The following is a 17,357-nucleotide window of genomic DNA, read 5'->3' as shown; positions in this document are numbered from 1 at the left end:
TATGTCACTTCTCACAATACACACTTATACATGTATTTGTTCAGTATCTGTCTTTCCTGTGAAACTGTCACCTATATGAAGGTAGGGACAAGGCTGTTTTTCCATTTCTGTGTCCCTCGGACCTGGCATACGATAAGCTTTGAATCAGTATTTCTGGACAGTCTCAGTCAAAGGACCATTGTCACTACCATCCTGTGACTGCAGGCTCAGAGTGGCCAGGTGACTTGCCCAGAGCCATGTATGGTGATGCTGGGAATCAAACCAACCCTCCTGGCCTGTGCTCTCTGTTCATGGCTTCCTGGCATATGTGGTATTATTTATTCAACATCTAAGTTTCTTAGTGCTGTGTACTTTCAGAGCATAAATATAATCACGACTGTGAAATCCTAAGTGGTGGCCAGGATCCAGTGTGAATGTGGAAGTTCCATAGAAAGCCATGATGGGTATTGCACTTTCTCCAAAGAGACAAGGCACAAGGACACAGAGCTCAGAGTATAGCTGGATGTGTTCATGGCAACCAGGAGAGGAGCTCAGAGGGGCTGGGACTGGTCAGTTTTAGACACAGGATGGAACCATAAGCAGCTGGTGGTTCCACCTATAGCAGGTGTGAGGGGAGAAAGCCAGGGAGGTCTGACAAGAGGAGGGGGGCATCCTAGCAAGTGAGGGGCGCAAAGAAATGGAAAATCCTGGTATCAGCATACTTCCCAAGACCCCTACCCCAGGGCATAAGCTCTAACCTGGGAGACTGCTGTGAGCAGAGGGATCCAAGCATAAGGGGTCATCCAGACAGTCAACAAATCTTTACTAAGCTATTATTATGCACTAACATTTTTCCCAGCCAAGAATATAGTTATAAATGAGACCAATAAGACCTCTGCCCTCACAGAACATAGTCTAGTTAGGGGAGGCAAAAGAAAGCATAGCAGTAGATAAGTACATTTAGACAGTGTCAAGTACTGAAGAGACTGAAGTGGTCAGAAGAGGCCTGAGATTCAAACGATGATCAAAGCCAGCATGCAAAGATTGGGATGAGAGTGGTCATCACCAGCAGAAGCCCTTTCAGGTGGGAAAGGGCTCACCAACCTAGGCTGGAGCAGGCTTGGACAGGCTTTCATTGGCCAATGGTGCACACCCCTTTTCAACTCTGAATTCAGTGATGGCATGCTAATGGCTTGAAATCAGCCATGGTGAGAGCATTTGCACCATGGAAATTGGCAAAGCTATTATGAAGATCATTACCTTCCCAGGTCATCAAAAGGCTCATCAAGGCAGGGTGTGGAGGATATTATCACAAAAACAGCAGGCTTTGTTCAGTGGCAGTGGACAAAGTCTCTGAGGGGTTTCAATCAGAGAGGTAACATGATTTGATTTTCACTTTGCCAAACAGATTCTACAAAGCAAAGACTCACGTCCAAAGAACAGTAAGTGTGGGTAGGAGGAAGACTGATTTATCAGAGTTGGGGGCCAGGTCTCTCCCCTGCCTCTTGCAGCAGCAGTAGCATAAGACCAGAATGAGGCCTATTGTTGCAATATGTGTCTGCAGAGATGCCTAACATGGATCTAGAGGGGAAAGGGGCCTGAGCCCGCAGGTGCTGCTCTGCCTTTGCAGAGAAGGGTGACTGAAATTTTGGCCACCTGCAGTGGGATGGCCATGTCAGTCTACTTCATTTCCAAAGGGATGGCAGCAGCAAGCTACAGAAGCCTCTGCATGTCTACGGATGGAACCCATGGTTTATCCAGCATGTTTCTCAGGGAGATAAGTGGTTCCAAAGTGGCTGTTAAGTTTCCACACCAAAATGGCTGCATTCTTGCCACTGGCAAGTTCCATGTGGCATCTGAGCAGCACTGTCACCCAAGCTGCACATTGGTGAATAAAACAGGTGCCTCTTCACCTTGGCCGCACATGAGAACTGCTGGTGAGCTTTCCCTCACCAGGCCAATTAAACCCAGAGGTTCTTCTGGTGGTGGGACCCAGCCTCAGCACTTTTGAAAGCTCTCTGGGTAATTTCAAGATGTGGCCCAAGTTGAGAACCTCTGGAATAGAAAGATTTCTGTAGAGTAAAAGGTCAAATATTTTTCCACATGTTGCCTTGGGAATGGACTCTATTGGCAGGCAATTCCAGGCATAATGACAGTGCCTCGTGCCACTCCTTTGGACACTGAGTGAAACCCCTAAGTTCTCCACTGAATTGGACCAAAATGCAGTGAGAGGCTAACTATTGCATGACTGCCTTAATCACTTGTCCTTCTGCATTAACTGTGGACTGATTTAATACAGCAGCTGCCAAAATTCTGGAAGAATTTTAAAGGGCTAAGCCTCCTTTTCTGGAGGTCCAGTCCCTTTTGCAGATCAGAGACGATGAGCATGTTTCAGACATGCTCTTCAATAGCTGAGAGGAGTCCCATCAGTGGACCCCAGAAGTGTCAGGTGGACAGGTATAATCATGTGGCTAGGCATTACATGGAACAATAAAGAAGCTGTGAAATGTTTCTCTTGTATTTTTAGGTAAATAGCAGGGAGGACAGATATCAAAGGAAAATGAGGTTAATGCTGGTACTTTGTATTCTGCTTAAAGAATAAAGCATGTAGCATGGTAAAACGAACTAGTGCTATTCTGCCTCTACACAACCCGGCAGAGAGGAGTTATAGAAAGAATACAGGCTTTTGAAAAAAGTGTTTTTTCACTTAACACATATTCTCTGGTCCCTGCTCAGTGCCACAGGGTGGAGTATTGCTCTGGCGTTTTGCCCTTCTGGCCTCTTGAGCTGACTTCAAAGTGGAGGAGAGAGCCAAGAATCAAGCAAGCAAATGGTAAATTGCAATGTGCAGTGAGTTTTCAGTGTAGGTCAGAAAGGCCCAAGAGAAGGAAATCATAGCAGGTGAGATGGATAAAAGGCCTTTCTGAGGTGACATCTTTCCTGAGACCCAGCCATGAGAGATCTGGCAGAGAGCACTCTAGGGGGAAGGTGATGTCAAAGCCGAAGGCCCTGAGGTGGAAAGAACTGGGTGCTGCTGAAGAAATGACTGGAAGCCCCTAGTGAGGACAGGGAGGTGAGCTGGGGGTATAGCCAGAAGGAGTGATAAGGAAACAAGGGACAAGATGACTTGTATTCTGAGCCTACTGGTAGCCCATTGGAGACCTGAAAGCCAGGTGCTGACATGCTCTGATCTACCTTTTACCAACTTGCTTTGTGACTTGGGCAATTAACTTCTCTGATTTTCACTCTCGGCTGTAAAGAAGATAAATACGACATGATTTTGAGTATTATAACTCTTGTATATGGAGTTAACAGAGGAACTGACACATAGTAAATGTTCAATAAAATGGCAGCTACTGTTCTCCTTCTTCCCTGCCCTTACCTCATTAGCAGATATTGACTGGGTGTGTATCACAGCAGTCACTCCTTGCTTGAAAGGACTCTAACATTTCATGGGTCTTATGCTAAACATATGAGTGTTGACAGTTGTATATTTAAGAATCTAAATCCCCTATCATAACTCTACCACTGCTGGGCTGACACCATCCAGTGTAGAAGCCAGGGTAAGCTATGTGCCATGGACGCTATTGTTTGTGTCCCAAAGCACTCATGCTTCATTGAAGGTTTTCCTGGGTGACTGAGACCCCAGCCAAACTCTGCTTCTAGCTCCTGAGGTTTCTTCTGCATGGATCTTAGGTGAAAATATAGCTGTTTATTTTATTTTATTTTTTGCCATTTTTTAAAATTTTAATTGTTGTTCAAGTACAGTTTTCTGCATTTTACTTCCATCCCAGCCCACCCCCCCAGCCCTCCCCACCTCCCTTCCATTTCCACCTCTTCTTGGTTTTGTCCATGTGTCCTTTATACTTGTTCTTGTAAACCCATCCCCTTTTCCCCGATCCCTCCCCTCTCTCCTCTGATAGCTGTTTATTTTTAAACCTCACAACCTTTGTCATTTATCCAATCATTCAAACAGCATTTGCAGAGTACCCTCCCAGAGCTCAAAACAATGCTAGTCACTAAAGAAAAATGAGAGAGAAGCCTGAATGTCCTCCACCAGTGGTGGAGGCAGGTAGAAAGCAACTGTTACCTATCCTGTAATGGAAGGGTTACAGAGGCCCAGAGCAGAGAAGAGACAAGACAGCTTTTCAGAGGGTGTAAAATCTTTTTCAGAGGGGAACCTTAAGGATCAGTCTTGAAGCAAGGGGAGGAGTTTGACAAATGGAGAGAGGGAGGATTATAAAAGTCACATACATAAGGCAAATGCCAGCAGCTTGTGGAAGAATGAATGTGCAAGTACATTTATTCTACACAAAAATAGAAAAAATTATATGTCAGTTAGGATTCTTCTCATTGCAAGTGACAGAAAACCCAATGACCTCAACAAGAACAAAAGGCAGGATGAGGGAGAATGCTGGCTTCAGGTCCAGCTAGATTCAGAGTTCAAATACATTTGGGACTTGGTGGCCCTCCTTTACATGGTTCTCCTCTGTTGGGTCAACTCAGTTCAGTTTGGGCCAAGTGGCTGGAGCCATTCTAGGCTCACAGCCTCCAAGGCTAGTCTAGTGGGGAAATGAAAACACCTTCTCGTGACCATGTAGGCCAAAGCTCTGGGATCAGCTCTGATTGGAACAAGACAGCTTGGCTCAAGTCGCATACCTGTACCTCAACCAGTCACTATGGGGTGATCATGGAATACCCTGATTGGCTTAGGGCTGATCCATCTGGGCAGCTTGGCTAGGGAGAAAACCAGTACCAATGGAGGGCCTGCCCAGCATTCTGTCTGGCGTGTTGGTATAAATTAGCACCTGCGACCCTCACCACCCCTTTTCAGAGGAAGAGACTGTTATTACTATTTTACAGGTAAAAAAATGAAGCTTCAGGGTTGAGTATTATGCCTTTGAGCTCACAGTAGAGCCAAGATTTGGTCTCCGTTCTGTGGAACCCTGAAACTTAGCATTCTAAGAGCAATGCCCTTTTACTTAGTGATGCATTTAGTCTGTGATCTGGTCTTTGATTTGTTGCTGATGTCATGAAACTTCAGACTGCTTAAGCTACAGCTTCAGTGATCCAACACCTTCCTAACCTGGCTCCCCTCTCATACTTGCAGAGCCCTCATCTTTGTGTCTCATGGAGCTGGGGAGCACTGTGGCCGCTATGATGAGCTGGCTCAGATGCTAGTGGGCCTGGAGCTTCTGGTGTTTGCCCATGACCATGGTGAGTACCCCAAGGGCTACAGTGAGCAGAGCCCATGATTCTGGCCAGTGCCTGACAGTTTGGGGGTCTAGAAAGGTGTATAGTACATCTTACCTTCATCCTTCATCTTCCTCAGTTATTCTCTTCCGAGTCCTGCATTGAAACTGGAAAAGATATTCTCCATGGGATGTTTCTACGTTAAAAAATATGTAGTTATGTAAACAATAAGTATGCCTGACCAGCAGTTTCTGTTGAGTTTGGGACCTCCACTGGAAAACCAAAATGGAAATATGTTTATATAAGAACTTTCCACAGGCCGAGTAACACTCTCTTACATTTATAGTGAGCTTTCTTTATAAAATGGGCCCTGGTTTTCTCTGAAGGGACTTCAGATGGATATGGTACAGTCAACAATAGGGCAATTTAAACTGTGTTTTAACCACAAGGGGTTTACAAAGAATTTCAAACCAGGAGAATAGTAAAAGTCTCAAAAGACCATGTTGGTCATGCAAAAACCCAAACACACATGCATGCACACACACCTACATATCCATACACTTATACACATACATGTCCTTAGGCTGAGTCTTTGATTATTTGTCATGTAACAAAATCCACAATAACCATAAAAATGTAATGTTCATAGACTAAGTCAGTATGTTGTTCCTTAATCATTTCTATGACATTCTCCATGGCTGAGAAGGGTCCCAATACAGATCTTTCTTTGCCTAACAAGTCTTTAAAATGAAGGGTTTTCTGTGACCAATATTATCATCCTGCACTCCTGTGTGTTATCAGTAGCACATTGCTGAGACCTTTACCCCAGACAGCACAAACATACCTGGGTCTAAGTCCTCACTGGACTGTGCTATCGTGAAGACCTTGTTTAACCATTGCAAGCCCTCATTTTCTCATCTACCAAATGGGCAAGATAGGTCTGTAACATAATAAGTATTGCCATGAGATAATGCATGTAGAGGGCCCAGCAGAGTGAGGTACCTTCTTCCCCTTTACTCTGTCTGATCTGAGATCTCCTCTACCCCGCAATGCATACCAGCTGGTGTTCTGTGTACCCAAAAGGGGGACTCTGAGCAGGATCTGCTAAGCTGAGGCTGAAAGTCAGGGGGCATTGGCTTCTTGTCTTAGTATCACTGCCCACAGCCAGGTCATCTGTCAGTCCTGCAGAGGCTGCTACGAAGCTAAAATGAAATGATAAATACAAAAAATGTTTTACACAGTAAACAGAACTAGTAACAGTGGTTTTGCTGCTGGTTTCTATAATACAATTTGTAGAAACACAGGTTTCTGTAAATCTAGTGCTAATTGGATCTTAAGTTGTATTTTTCAGTTATATTACAGAATTTCATTATTTGGGTAGAAATCTCAAGACACTGTGATTGTGTCAGTCTGGCTCTGTTTCTCAACATACTTGGCAGACTGGCATGCACAGAGAGGCGCCCAGTATTTCATTTAAGTTTGTTTTCCATTTTCACCTTAGAATTGTTCAAGTTGACCTCATGGGCAAGAACAGCTTGCCAGAAATGAGAATTACGATTCCTGACATTTATTGAGTGCCAACTGCACACCAGCCTCTGTTCTAGCCATTTTGGTACATTATCTCTAATCTCTCATAACAGTGAATATTATAACCTCGTTTTAGAGGTGAAGATGCTGAGGTTGCATAGCCAGGGGAGCCCATTGTCATTACACCAAAACACATACCAGTCTGTGGCAGTTTGACTGTATGCAACAGAAATCTGACAGTAAGTTAATGAATAAAAGATTATTCATTTCTTGTGCTACACAAAATCTGAAGCAGGTGTGAGAATGCCATAGTGCCATCAATGCCCAAGACTCCATCTGCAATTTTGCTCAGTTGTTCTTAGCTTGTGGCTCTCATGCCCAAGGATGCCATTCCTCCTCATCTTCTAAGTAGAAAGGAGACACAGAAGCAACACAGAGGAAGGGGCTAGACTCATATCAGGAAAGCAGATTTTTCTTGGAGCTCCCTGACATATTCCAGCTGCATTTCATTTGCCAGCACTGCATAAAATGGCTACACCTAACTGCAAGGGAGGCAGAAAAATCTAATTTGTTAACTGCATATTTGCTGATCCAAACAAAACAAGGTTCTGTGAATAAAAAAGAAGTAAAGAATGCATATTGCTAGTAACCATCTTGTCCTCTGCCGCACTACACTCCAAGTTAATTATTTAAGAGAGCATTTCTCAATCATTTCTTTTTTATGTTTTCTGTATTATCTATCCCTATGTTCTTTCATGAGGTTTTGATGCAAAGGTTATTTTTAGCATCATCAGTAAGGAGTGGTTAAAGTTCCTAATTAGCCCTGGGCTAGGTGTTATACAAGGAGAAATGCAAGGACACAGTAACTGACGTCCTCATGGTACAGTGATTTATCTTCACCGGAAAAATTAAGCAGCCTCTATTTAAGTGCTCAGTTTTGTTAGAGTATTATCCTGAGTGGTAACTATCTCCTCATGGTTGAGGCAGCAAGCTCTTGGCAAAGACTGTCTTATTGTGTCATGTGTTAGCTTCTTTCTTTACCCCCACAACCTTCTAATCTGCTATATGGGTGCCAGGACTTAGCAGAGAGTAGTGGCATCATCAGTGGTTATTGAGTGTATGAATGAATGAGTGAAGGGTTTCTGATCCAAAATAATAGATCAGACCAGAAATGTTTCAACTAGCAATAGTAAAGAAAGTATCCACATTAGCAGGGCACTATTGAGTCTTATCCTTGTGAAGAGGATCCAGCGCAGTGGCCACTGGAACTCTGAGTCTGGTGGCCAAGGTTGAGGCAGAGGTAGCAATCAAGTAGAGCTAAAAAGTGATGGAGGCTGAGGCAGAGGTGAGATACTAAATCTCAGAGGCACAGGGTTGTCCCAATACCTGGAGGGCTGGCAAGGTGACTGGGTCTTGTCAGGTGAGTAGGAGCTTGCCAGAAGAAGAAAGAATGTAGAAAGAGGCACCAGTCATTGAGAGCTGTGTTTCTTACATTTGCTGCCCATTAAAAAATACTAAGGAATCTTATAAATACTGAAGCCTGGGTGCCCTCTCTCTGCAGAGACTTATTTCTTGGGGGGTGGGGGATAGGTGGGGTTTGTGTAGCTGGAGCATCAAGGTTTTTTAAAATTACCCAAGGCTCAGAACTAACATTCCAGTCAGAAGAGGTCATAGGGCAAAAACCCCCAAAACAACAACAATCCAGCCCTAGCTGGTGTGGATCAGTGGACTGAGCACTGGCCTGCAAGCCAAAAGGTCCCCAGTTTGGTTCCCTGTCAGGGTGCATGCCTGGGTTGTGGTCCAGGTCCCTGGTTGGGGATGTGTGAGAGACAACCAATCGATGTATCTCTCACACAGTGCTGTTTCTCTCCCTCTCTTTAAGAAAGAAAGAAATGAAGGAAGGGAGGGAGGGAGGGAGGGAGGGAGGGAGGGAGGAAGGAAGGAAGGAAGGAAGGAAGGAAGGAAGGAAGGAAGGAAAGAAAGAAAGAGAAAAAAAGAAAAGAAAAGAAAGAAATACACTAGATTGCACACTTATATCATGTTCAGGTAGAAATCCTCGCTGGCACAAGGGTTTAGCTAGACCCTCAGGTTTATGAATAGAAACAGAGGGGGAGCCCATGCTGGCACAGCTCAGGGCTCTGTAATAAATCCTTTTGGACTCTTGGAGCTGGTGGAGGAGTTTAAGGAAGGAAAGATAGGATGGCTGTTGGATGCAGTGAGGGCTACCAGTAGTCTTTTGGAACTATCAGGAAATGAGATCCAGGACAGGGCCTAGTGAGGAAAAGGCATGGGTCAGCAGAAATGGAGTTGCTGCAGACACATCTGAACAGGTGGAAACCACAGAGTCTGGGATTTTCTGTGCCACTCTAAATACAGCACAGAGAGAAATGGGGCTCTCTCACCAGCCTGTCCCTCAGTCACCAGCTGCTCTTGGTGACTCACTGGAAACCTCTTCAGCCTTCCTGTCAACCAGAGTGGCAGTGTTCCCAAGAGAGAGGGGTGAAGGAGGCATTGTAGGTGGAGAGAGATGGGACAATGAAGTCTCATCATCCCTGAAACAAGCAAGTCTGGCATGTCATTTAGGCCCCAGGTGACAAGGCTTTTGGCCAGGTCACCCTTCCTACTAAGCAACCTTCTAATTCTGTGCAGTGGCCCACTTAAAATTACTTTTACTGGGGCTGGAATGCTCTCTTTTTATTTAAATAGTATATAAGAATCATTCTAAAATGATTAACAATGAATTGATTATTTGCAAATCTTTGAAGGACAGTGTTAAAGGAAAACTGTTTTGTTTTTGTTTGGGTTGTTTTTTTTATGGCTGAGGTGCATTTTATTGGTTTTCTTTTAGAGTTTTTTTTTTTTAACTATTTTGGGGTATGTGAGAAGAGGAAGTTCTGAGGGAATGTTTGTGGGTGGCAGTTAAGCCTGGGTAACTTTGGAGTGGGGCTACCCTGTCTGGAGAAAAGTATTTAGGAAATTCTGGGGAAAGAATCCCCATCTTTCCATCTTTCTATCTTTAGGAAAGATGATATATGTATGTTTTCCATGCAGGTAGACATGTTTGGGTCAAGGTACTTTGCTGGATCTATCCTAAAATAGACTTCCATCAGTTAAAATAATATATTCTTGTTTGAAATGTTTCAAAATAATGTTAATGATTTTTCTTATCTTAGTAAACATGAAAGTTAAAATAGTAGAGTGAGTGTCCCTGTGATGCTTCACAAGACCCAACCCTGGGTGGGGTTAGTGAACTCTCTCCAAGTGCCTCAGGCATGGTGAGCTCAGTTGTGCTGCCTCTCTCTTTTAGGTCTCTGCAGTTCCCTTCCTCACCACCTTTCTTCCTGTTTTATTCACAGTTAGGCATATCCAAGCCTTCAATTTTGGATATAAATGTCTGACATGAGTTTATTTGGTCAATTGTTTCTTTATTGAATAAAGCAGAGGCTTCCATGAGCCTCAATTTACTCGTCTATATAATGAGGATAATAATAAAAGTTACCTCGTGGTTGTGGGATAAAATGGGAGAAAGAAGTGTTTAACTCTCCCTGGAAGGCTTGTGAAAACCCAGATGGCTGAGTCCCAGATGGCTGGCTTCTCAGACTATTGGATTCTATTGGGCGAATTCCAGGAGAAGGGAGCCAGGGTCACCATAGGTGTTTCTTGTGTAGGGTTTAAGTAAGGTGTAGTGTAGATGTAGTCAAAATTGAAAATGTAGTATTTGCAATAAGCAGATTTAGCATCTCCTACAGCAGATATTATATGAGAACCTACTAGGCAGAGAGTTTGTACTGGGTGTGGGGATATGGAAATGACACAGACCCAGGTACAGCTTCCAAGAACCTAGTATAGTGAAAGGGACAGACATGCTTTAAAAGAACATTGAGCAGAGGAGCTTATTATAACACCCAGGTGGGAGTGTGCAGGAGGTAAAAGAGAGAAAGGCTGAGTCTCCCCTATGTAGTGATCATCCAAAAAATCTTCACAGGACATGATACCTGTGACCTTGGACAAATCACTGATCCTTACTGAGTCCCAGTTTCCCCACCTGAATCATAGTATCTCCTTGGTAGGATTATATAAATGTGGTAGTTGCTGGGCATGAAGATGTTCAATAAATATCCATGCTGTACTCCCTGACACAGACCCACTTCTTTCTTCACTATGCATTTGACATGATCTTTGAGGCAAGAACTTTCTTTGTCATTTTCCTGAGTTTCTATTTTTTTGTGGCCAGTTGCTCACACTTCCTGTTTTATTTATTCTGAAAGCAGTTCAGCCCACAATGGGGCTGTTCTTGCCTTGTTTCACTATCACAGAAACAGCCTCTATATCAGCATCTGGGGGTTTCCCTCTGATGATGTCTGAAGTAGTCACTTCTGGCTTCCTACCTGCTGTTGAGGTCATTTAAAAAATATTTAGAAAGTGCTTGCTGTGAAGATACACGAAGAGTGATGAGTGAGTCACATGTGAATCAGACACATGATTAACAGGCAAGTTTGTAGTCTGAATCCTGTATCATGAGTTAGTTGTAGGGACTTTGAAAGCCAAATGGATGTTTCCAGAAATCCAGTACCATCTTTTCTCATTTCACTGATGGAGTTGCCTGATAATTTGCCATCTGGTTATCTCTCAAAAGGACTTTGACAGTGTATATATTCCTTCAAAATTATTTATGAAGCTCCTGAAATAGAAATATTTAAGGTTTTCTGGTGATAAGAAGACAGACATCACTTTTTGTCTCTTGAATAAGCCATTTCTGAAGTATTTTTATACTTTATGGAGGAGAAAATAAAGTCAAATTATTTACATGTGAAGCTGTGTTAAGAAGAAAGCTTGAATAATTCTGAGGAAGGAAATTCTTCTTAAAAGAGGGTGCTGTTTGTTGTGGTTTGGGAACTTGGATAAGAGGTACCTAATTATGGACTTTGGCCAAGATGGAGGCATAGGTGGAAATGCTGTGTCCCCTCACACAACCAAAATTAAGGACAACAAAGATTTAGAAACAAAAACACAACCAGAACAGACAGAAAATTGAACTGTATGGAAGTCTGACAACCATTCAAGCAGACCGGTAAGAGGGGTTGAGTTGGAGGCCAGTGGAGAGGGGTCTTGGTGGGAAAAGGTCATGGCTGTCAGACCCAGGAGCACAGGCAACACAGGGCTGACCACGGCACAGTCACACATTCACACGCAGATAAACTAGGCAAAAATGAGCAGTGAGACAGACTGCACGACCCAGGACTTCAGCACTGAGAAATAAAACCTAAAAGCACTGATTGAAAAGGTGCTGGGAGAGACTCCCAGCCTCACAGTAGAATTCATTGAAAAGACCCACAGGGTCCTAGAATGTACGCAAGCCCACTCACCCAGGAACCAGCATCAGAAGGGCCCAATTTGCTTGTGGGAAGCAATGTAGGGGACTGAAATCCGAGGGAGAGCAGAACAAGTGCCATTGTTCCCTCTCTGACCCCACTCCCACATACACTGTCACAATCCCCCAACTAGGTAGCCCTGCCCTGGTGAACACCTAAGTCTCTGCACCCTCATACCTTACAGGTGCAACCTGAACAAAGAATTATGGCTCAAATCAAAGCCCCAGAGCCAATACTTTTAAGTGACCAAGAGATAGCCAACCTATCAGATGCACAGTTCAAAACACTGGTGATCAGGATGCTCACAGAACTGGTTGATTTTGGTCACAAATTAGAGGAAAAAAATGAAGGCTACACTAAGTGAAATAAAGGAAAATGCACAGGGAACCAATAGTGATGGGGAAAAAAAACTGGTACTCAAATCAATGAAGTGGACCAGAGGAAGAAAGAAACAGCCAAACAGAAAAGAATGAAGAAACAATAATTCAAAAAAATGAGGAGAGGCTTAAGAACCTCCAGGACATCTTTAAATGTTCCAATATCCAAATTATAGGGGTACCAGAAGGGGAAGAGGAACAGCAACAAGTGGAAAGCTTATTTGAACAAATAATAAAGGAGAATTTCTCCAGTCTGGCAAAGGAAATAGACTTCCAGGAAATCCAGGAAGCTCAGAGAGTCCCAAAGGAGTTGGACCCAAGAAGGAACACACCAAGGCACATCATCATTACATTAGCCAAGATTAAAATGAAGGAGAGAATCCTAGAAGCAGCAAGAGATAAGGGGACAGTCACCTACAAAGGAGTACCCATCAGACTGTCAGTTGATTTCTCAAAATGCAGGCAAGAAGGGGCTGGAAAGAAGTATTCCAAGTCATGAAAGACAAGGACCTACATCCAAGATTGCTCTATCCAGCAAAGCTTTCATTCAGAATGGAAGGACAGATAAAGTACTTCTTAGATAAGGTCAAGTTCAAGGAGTTCATCATCACCAAGCCCTTATTTTATGAAATGTTAAAGGGACTTATCTAAGAAAAAGAAGGTAAAAAATATGAACAGTGAAAGGACAGCAAACTCACAGTTATTAACAACCACATCTAAAACAAAAGCAAACTAAGAGGACAGCTAGATCAGGAGTGGAACCATAGAAATGGAGATCACATGGAGGGTAGTAACAGAGGAGTGGGAGGAGGAGAAGGGGGGAGAAGGTACAGAGAATAAGTAGCATAGACGGTGGGGAGAAAATAGATAGGGGGAGGGCAAGAGTAGTGTGGGAAATACAGAAGCTAAAGAACTTATGACATATGAACATGACTAAAGGGGAGGAATGTGTGGGGGAGGGGGTGTTCAGGGTGGAGGGGAATGAAGAGAGGGAAGGGCACAACTGTAATGGCATAATCAATAAAATACATTATTTTTTAAAAGGTACCTAATTATGATATATACATAGGTTATATTTGGAAGTAGAGAAAAATATAGACCTTGGCATCTGAAAGTCCTGATTAGAGTCAGTTCAACCACCTTCTTTCTGTGTGACAGTAGGCAAGTTACCTACCTCTCTGAACCTTGTTTTTCTCATCTACAGCAATGGGAGAATTAAAGTCTCTATCTGGCCCATAAGGTCAGTGAGGGGGGGGGCGGGTTAAATGAGATAACCCACATAGAATGCCTGGATCAGTGTAAGTACTCTATAAATATTGGCTATGATGAAGTGGCTACTTATTAGTCTTAGAAACACACCTGAGTTTGACACTAGTTCTAGTTTCACACTACCTAATGTGTCTTTCAAATTTGAAAAGTGGATGTAAATATTACCTATCTCATAAATAAGAGTTTTCACATAAGGAGATATTTCTATTTAATTGAAATATTAATATTTATTGTATCCCTGAAAGTCCACACAAAAGCTTTTTTAGTATTGCTTTGTTTGACTCTCATGACAGCCTTGAAGTAGATACAGTTATTATTACAGACGAGAAGAGCTCATTAACACCCTGGAATGCCTCTTCTTACTCACCAGCACAGCAATAACTGTGGGCCATGACTCTCCTGGCATTTCCCATTCTTCATTGCATTTATTCTGCACACGGGCCTGTAGTATAGAGGAGAAATTTTCAATCTTTTTATCTTATAGCACACATAAACTAATTACTAAAATTCTGCAGCACACCAAAAGAATTTTTTTTGGCTGATCTGGCGAAGAAGTAGGTATAATTTTGATTCATTTACACTGGACTGCTATTGTTGTGTCAGCTGTTGTTTTTTTGTTTGTTTGTTTGACAATATAAGGGACAAAAGGTCAATACTCTTGATTAAATAGTCATGTGTAGCATGTTTTAAAAGTTTTTGTGGCACACCAGTTGAAAATCTCTGGTCTAGATGTTTTCATGCCCATTTTCCAGACCGGAAAGCGGAGAAAAGGCACACAGATGAGATGAGGCAAGCTTGGGTTCCTTCTGTTACAGCTATGCAGCCCCAGAGTCCCTATTCTCTGCCTCCCTGCAAAGGTGACAAAGATGTTTGTCCTCCTGACCCTTCCTGGAGCCCAGGTAGTCTGCTGCATGGCCAGATGTACCTAAAGGAAAGCGTGTTCTCCAGTCCTTCCTATATTATGTCAGAGGCAGTTCTTGCATCTGGGAGAAGAGGGGAGGACAACTGGCCCAGTGGTGGTGCTTAGACACCTCAACAAACAAGCTTGGGTGCTACCTGGGGGCCTGTGCTGGGATTGAAGATGGAGGTCATCAGCACAGGGCTGGGCAATGCCACAAAGTCTAGGAGAAGCCGGGGGTGCTTACAAGATGGTCAGGAGGGAGGAAAATTTCAAGAGTCAGAGGAGTAGGCTCTTTGTAGCAGAAACTTGAACTGTAGCTCAGACATGCCAGGCAGAGCGGGATGGGAGAAAGGGCATCATGGTCCGAAGGAGCAGCTGGACAAAGGCTTAGAGGCAAGGGCCAGACACCATGATCCATAGGTGTGTCTTGCACTTTAAAGGTGAGAGTACAGTAGTCCCTTCTTATCCGTGGTTTTACTTTCCAGGGTTTCAATTACCAGCAGCCAACTCTGGTCTGAAAATATTAAATAGAAAATTACAGAAATAAACAACTGATAAGTTTTAAATTATGCACCATATGAAATCTTTTCCATCCCTACCATCCCATCCACTACATCAATCATCCCCTTTTCAGTCTCCACACTGTATACACTCCCTGCCCATTAATCACTTAGTAGCCATCTCATAATCAAATCAACTGCTGCAGTATCACAGTGCTTGTGTTCAAGTCACCCTTATTTTACTTCATAATGGCCTCAAAGCACAAGCATAGTGATGCTGGTGATTTGTATATGCCAAAGAGAAACTGTAAATGCTTCCTCTAAGTGAAAAGTTAAGCACAGTATAATATGTTCAGAGAGAGGAAGAAAAAGACCATGTTCATATAAATTTTTACGTGTACATAATTGTATAATTACAGTGTTATAATTATTCTACTTCATTGTTAGTTGTTGGTGCTAATACTTCACTGTGCCTAATTTATAAATTTAACTTTATTATAGGTAGTAGGTATAGGAAAAACGTAGTACAGGTATATATGGGGTTCAGTACTATCCATGGCTTCAGGAATTTTTTTGGAGTCTTGGAATGCATCCTCCACAAATAAAAGGGCACTGCTGTACTGGGCTTTGGAGAAGCAGAAGGCTGGGTGGATCACATGGCAGGAAGAGCGCACTGGATTCCCTGCACTATACAGGATGGCTATTGTTGGGAAGAAGCCTTTGGGTTGAATGGCCAAATCCTGGGGCTTGGTGACCAGGTTTGAGTGGGAATTTAGGGATGACTGTTGAACCACTTGTGGAGGAGGGGCCATGTGCTGCTGCCAGAAGCCTCTCAGACAGCCCAGACCAGGGCTCCAAGGCAGGGGTTGTAGCTGCTGTCACATCAGTCAGCTCCTAGACTCCTATTACCATCTTTAAGCCCTTTATATTGCAGACAATGGCTGAAGATATCATGAGGCCCTGGAGTGTCAGCTCCCTCTCAAAATACAGCTTTGTGCAGATACTGGACCACCTCTGACACTAGCTGCTGGCCTGCCCAGGTCCCCATCAGAGGACCTGCCAATGCCTACCTAGCTAAACTTGCAGCCCCAGCTCTTACTTCAGACAGTTTTTCCTCACCCTTATATCCCACATGCTCCTGTCACACTTTTTACTTGCTTGAGAATAGTGCGTCTCCCACTGCATACTTCTAGTTATCCATTTGTGTGTTTGCTTCCCCATTTAAACACTCAGCTCTTCCAGTACCAGAACCAGGTATTATTTTGCCCCCTATATCCCTAGCACAGCTGAGATCCTGGTCACTGACTGAGGGAAGGCAGAATGACTGTGAAATAAATAAGCTTAGTAACTGCCTGAGCACAATGTGTGTCTTCACTTCTCCAGTAGGGTTTTCATCTCTGAGTTTCAGAACAGGGGAGTCATAGTAGGGAGAGAGGGGAAGGGAGGGGGAAGGAAGTAAGTTTGAAGAGACTCCCCAGAGGGTAGGGTCATGGTGGCAGAGCTTAGAACAGAGTAAGAAATTAATACCAGTCAGTGTCTGGACTGGGTCAGCAGTAGGACATGTCCAGGTGCATCTTGTGGCTTGATAGGGGTCTCCACCTGGGTTGGCAGGGTCCATGATCAAGCAGCCTTGGCTGCAACAGGCTTCTGGGAAACAGAGGGCATAATCCTGGGTATGACTATAGGCCTGGCTGAATCAGAGCACCTTGAACTTGAGTTGTCTTTATCACCATAATGACTGGATGCTGGCCAGGTGTTGTTACTTTCAGTGTGGCTTCATGGTATCAGAAGCGTTGATGCTTTTAGTGGTCATTTTATAACTCTCAGTCGGTGCTTCAGCAGATGTCCTCACTGGTCTCTTACAAACTCAGTTGGGCAATGATGAGCCCTCTGGAGCCTTTTCTTGTCAGGCACACTGGTTCCTGGACACTGGGCCCACTGAAGGCAAGCCTAGCAGACCTAAGGTTACACCAGCATGTGCCCTGCATTACATTCCATGAGGCTGTCTCCCATGCACAGACACCTTCCAAAATTAAACAGTATGAACCTGGCTTAAGTAACAATTACCTTGAATTATTATTTCCTACCTGCAAATATTGACTATTTTCCTAAAGACATTCAAGTTGGGTGGATTAGGCTTCTGTCTCTAGTCAGAATTAGTAATCCACAGACTTTTCCAGCACATATTAAGACAAAGGAAAGGAGAATAACCTAACACAGCTGCCCAAGGTGAGAGGCA

The 17,357-nt window shown here is 43.6% G+C and overlaps 1 protein-coding gene across 1 annotated transcript in view; it reads left to right on the top strand.

The window, feature by feature from the left end:
- Positions 1-5,072: 5,072 nt before the first annotated feature.
- LOC118975866 (monoglyceride lipase) overlaps positions 5,073-17,357 on the top strand; it is a gene marked incomplete at its 5' end in the record, with an annotated part of 89,013 nt that continues 76,728 nt past the window's right edge. The window contains one exon of the mRNA XM_037030048.1: positions 5,073-5,196. Coding sequence (XP_036885943.1) covers positions 5,073-5,196 — 124 coding nt within the window. The remainder of the gene's footprint in view (positions 5,197-17,357) is intronic.

This window comes from Sturnira hondurensis, unplaced genomic scaffold, assembly GCF_014824575.4.
Source record: "Sturnira hondurensis isolate 20B ecotype Veracruz unplaced genomic scaffold, ASM1482457v3 Scaffold0001538, whole genome shotgun sequence".
Lineage (NCBI taxonomy): Eukaryota > Metazoa > Chordata > Mammalia > Chiroptera > Phyllostomidae > Sturnira > Sturnira hondurensis.
This window is presented reverse-complemented; position numbering and strand designations above follow the sequence as displayed.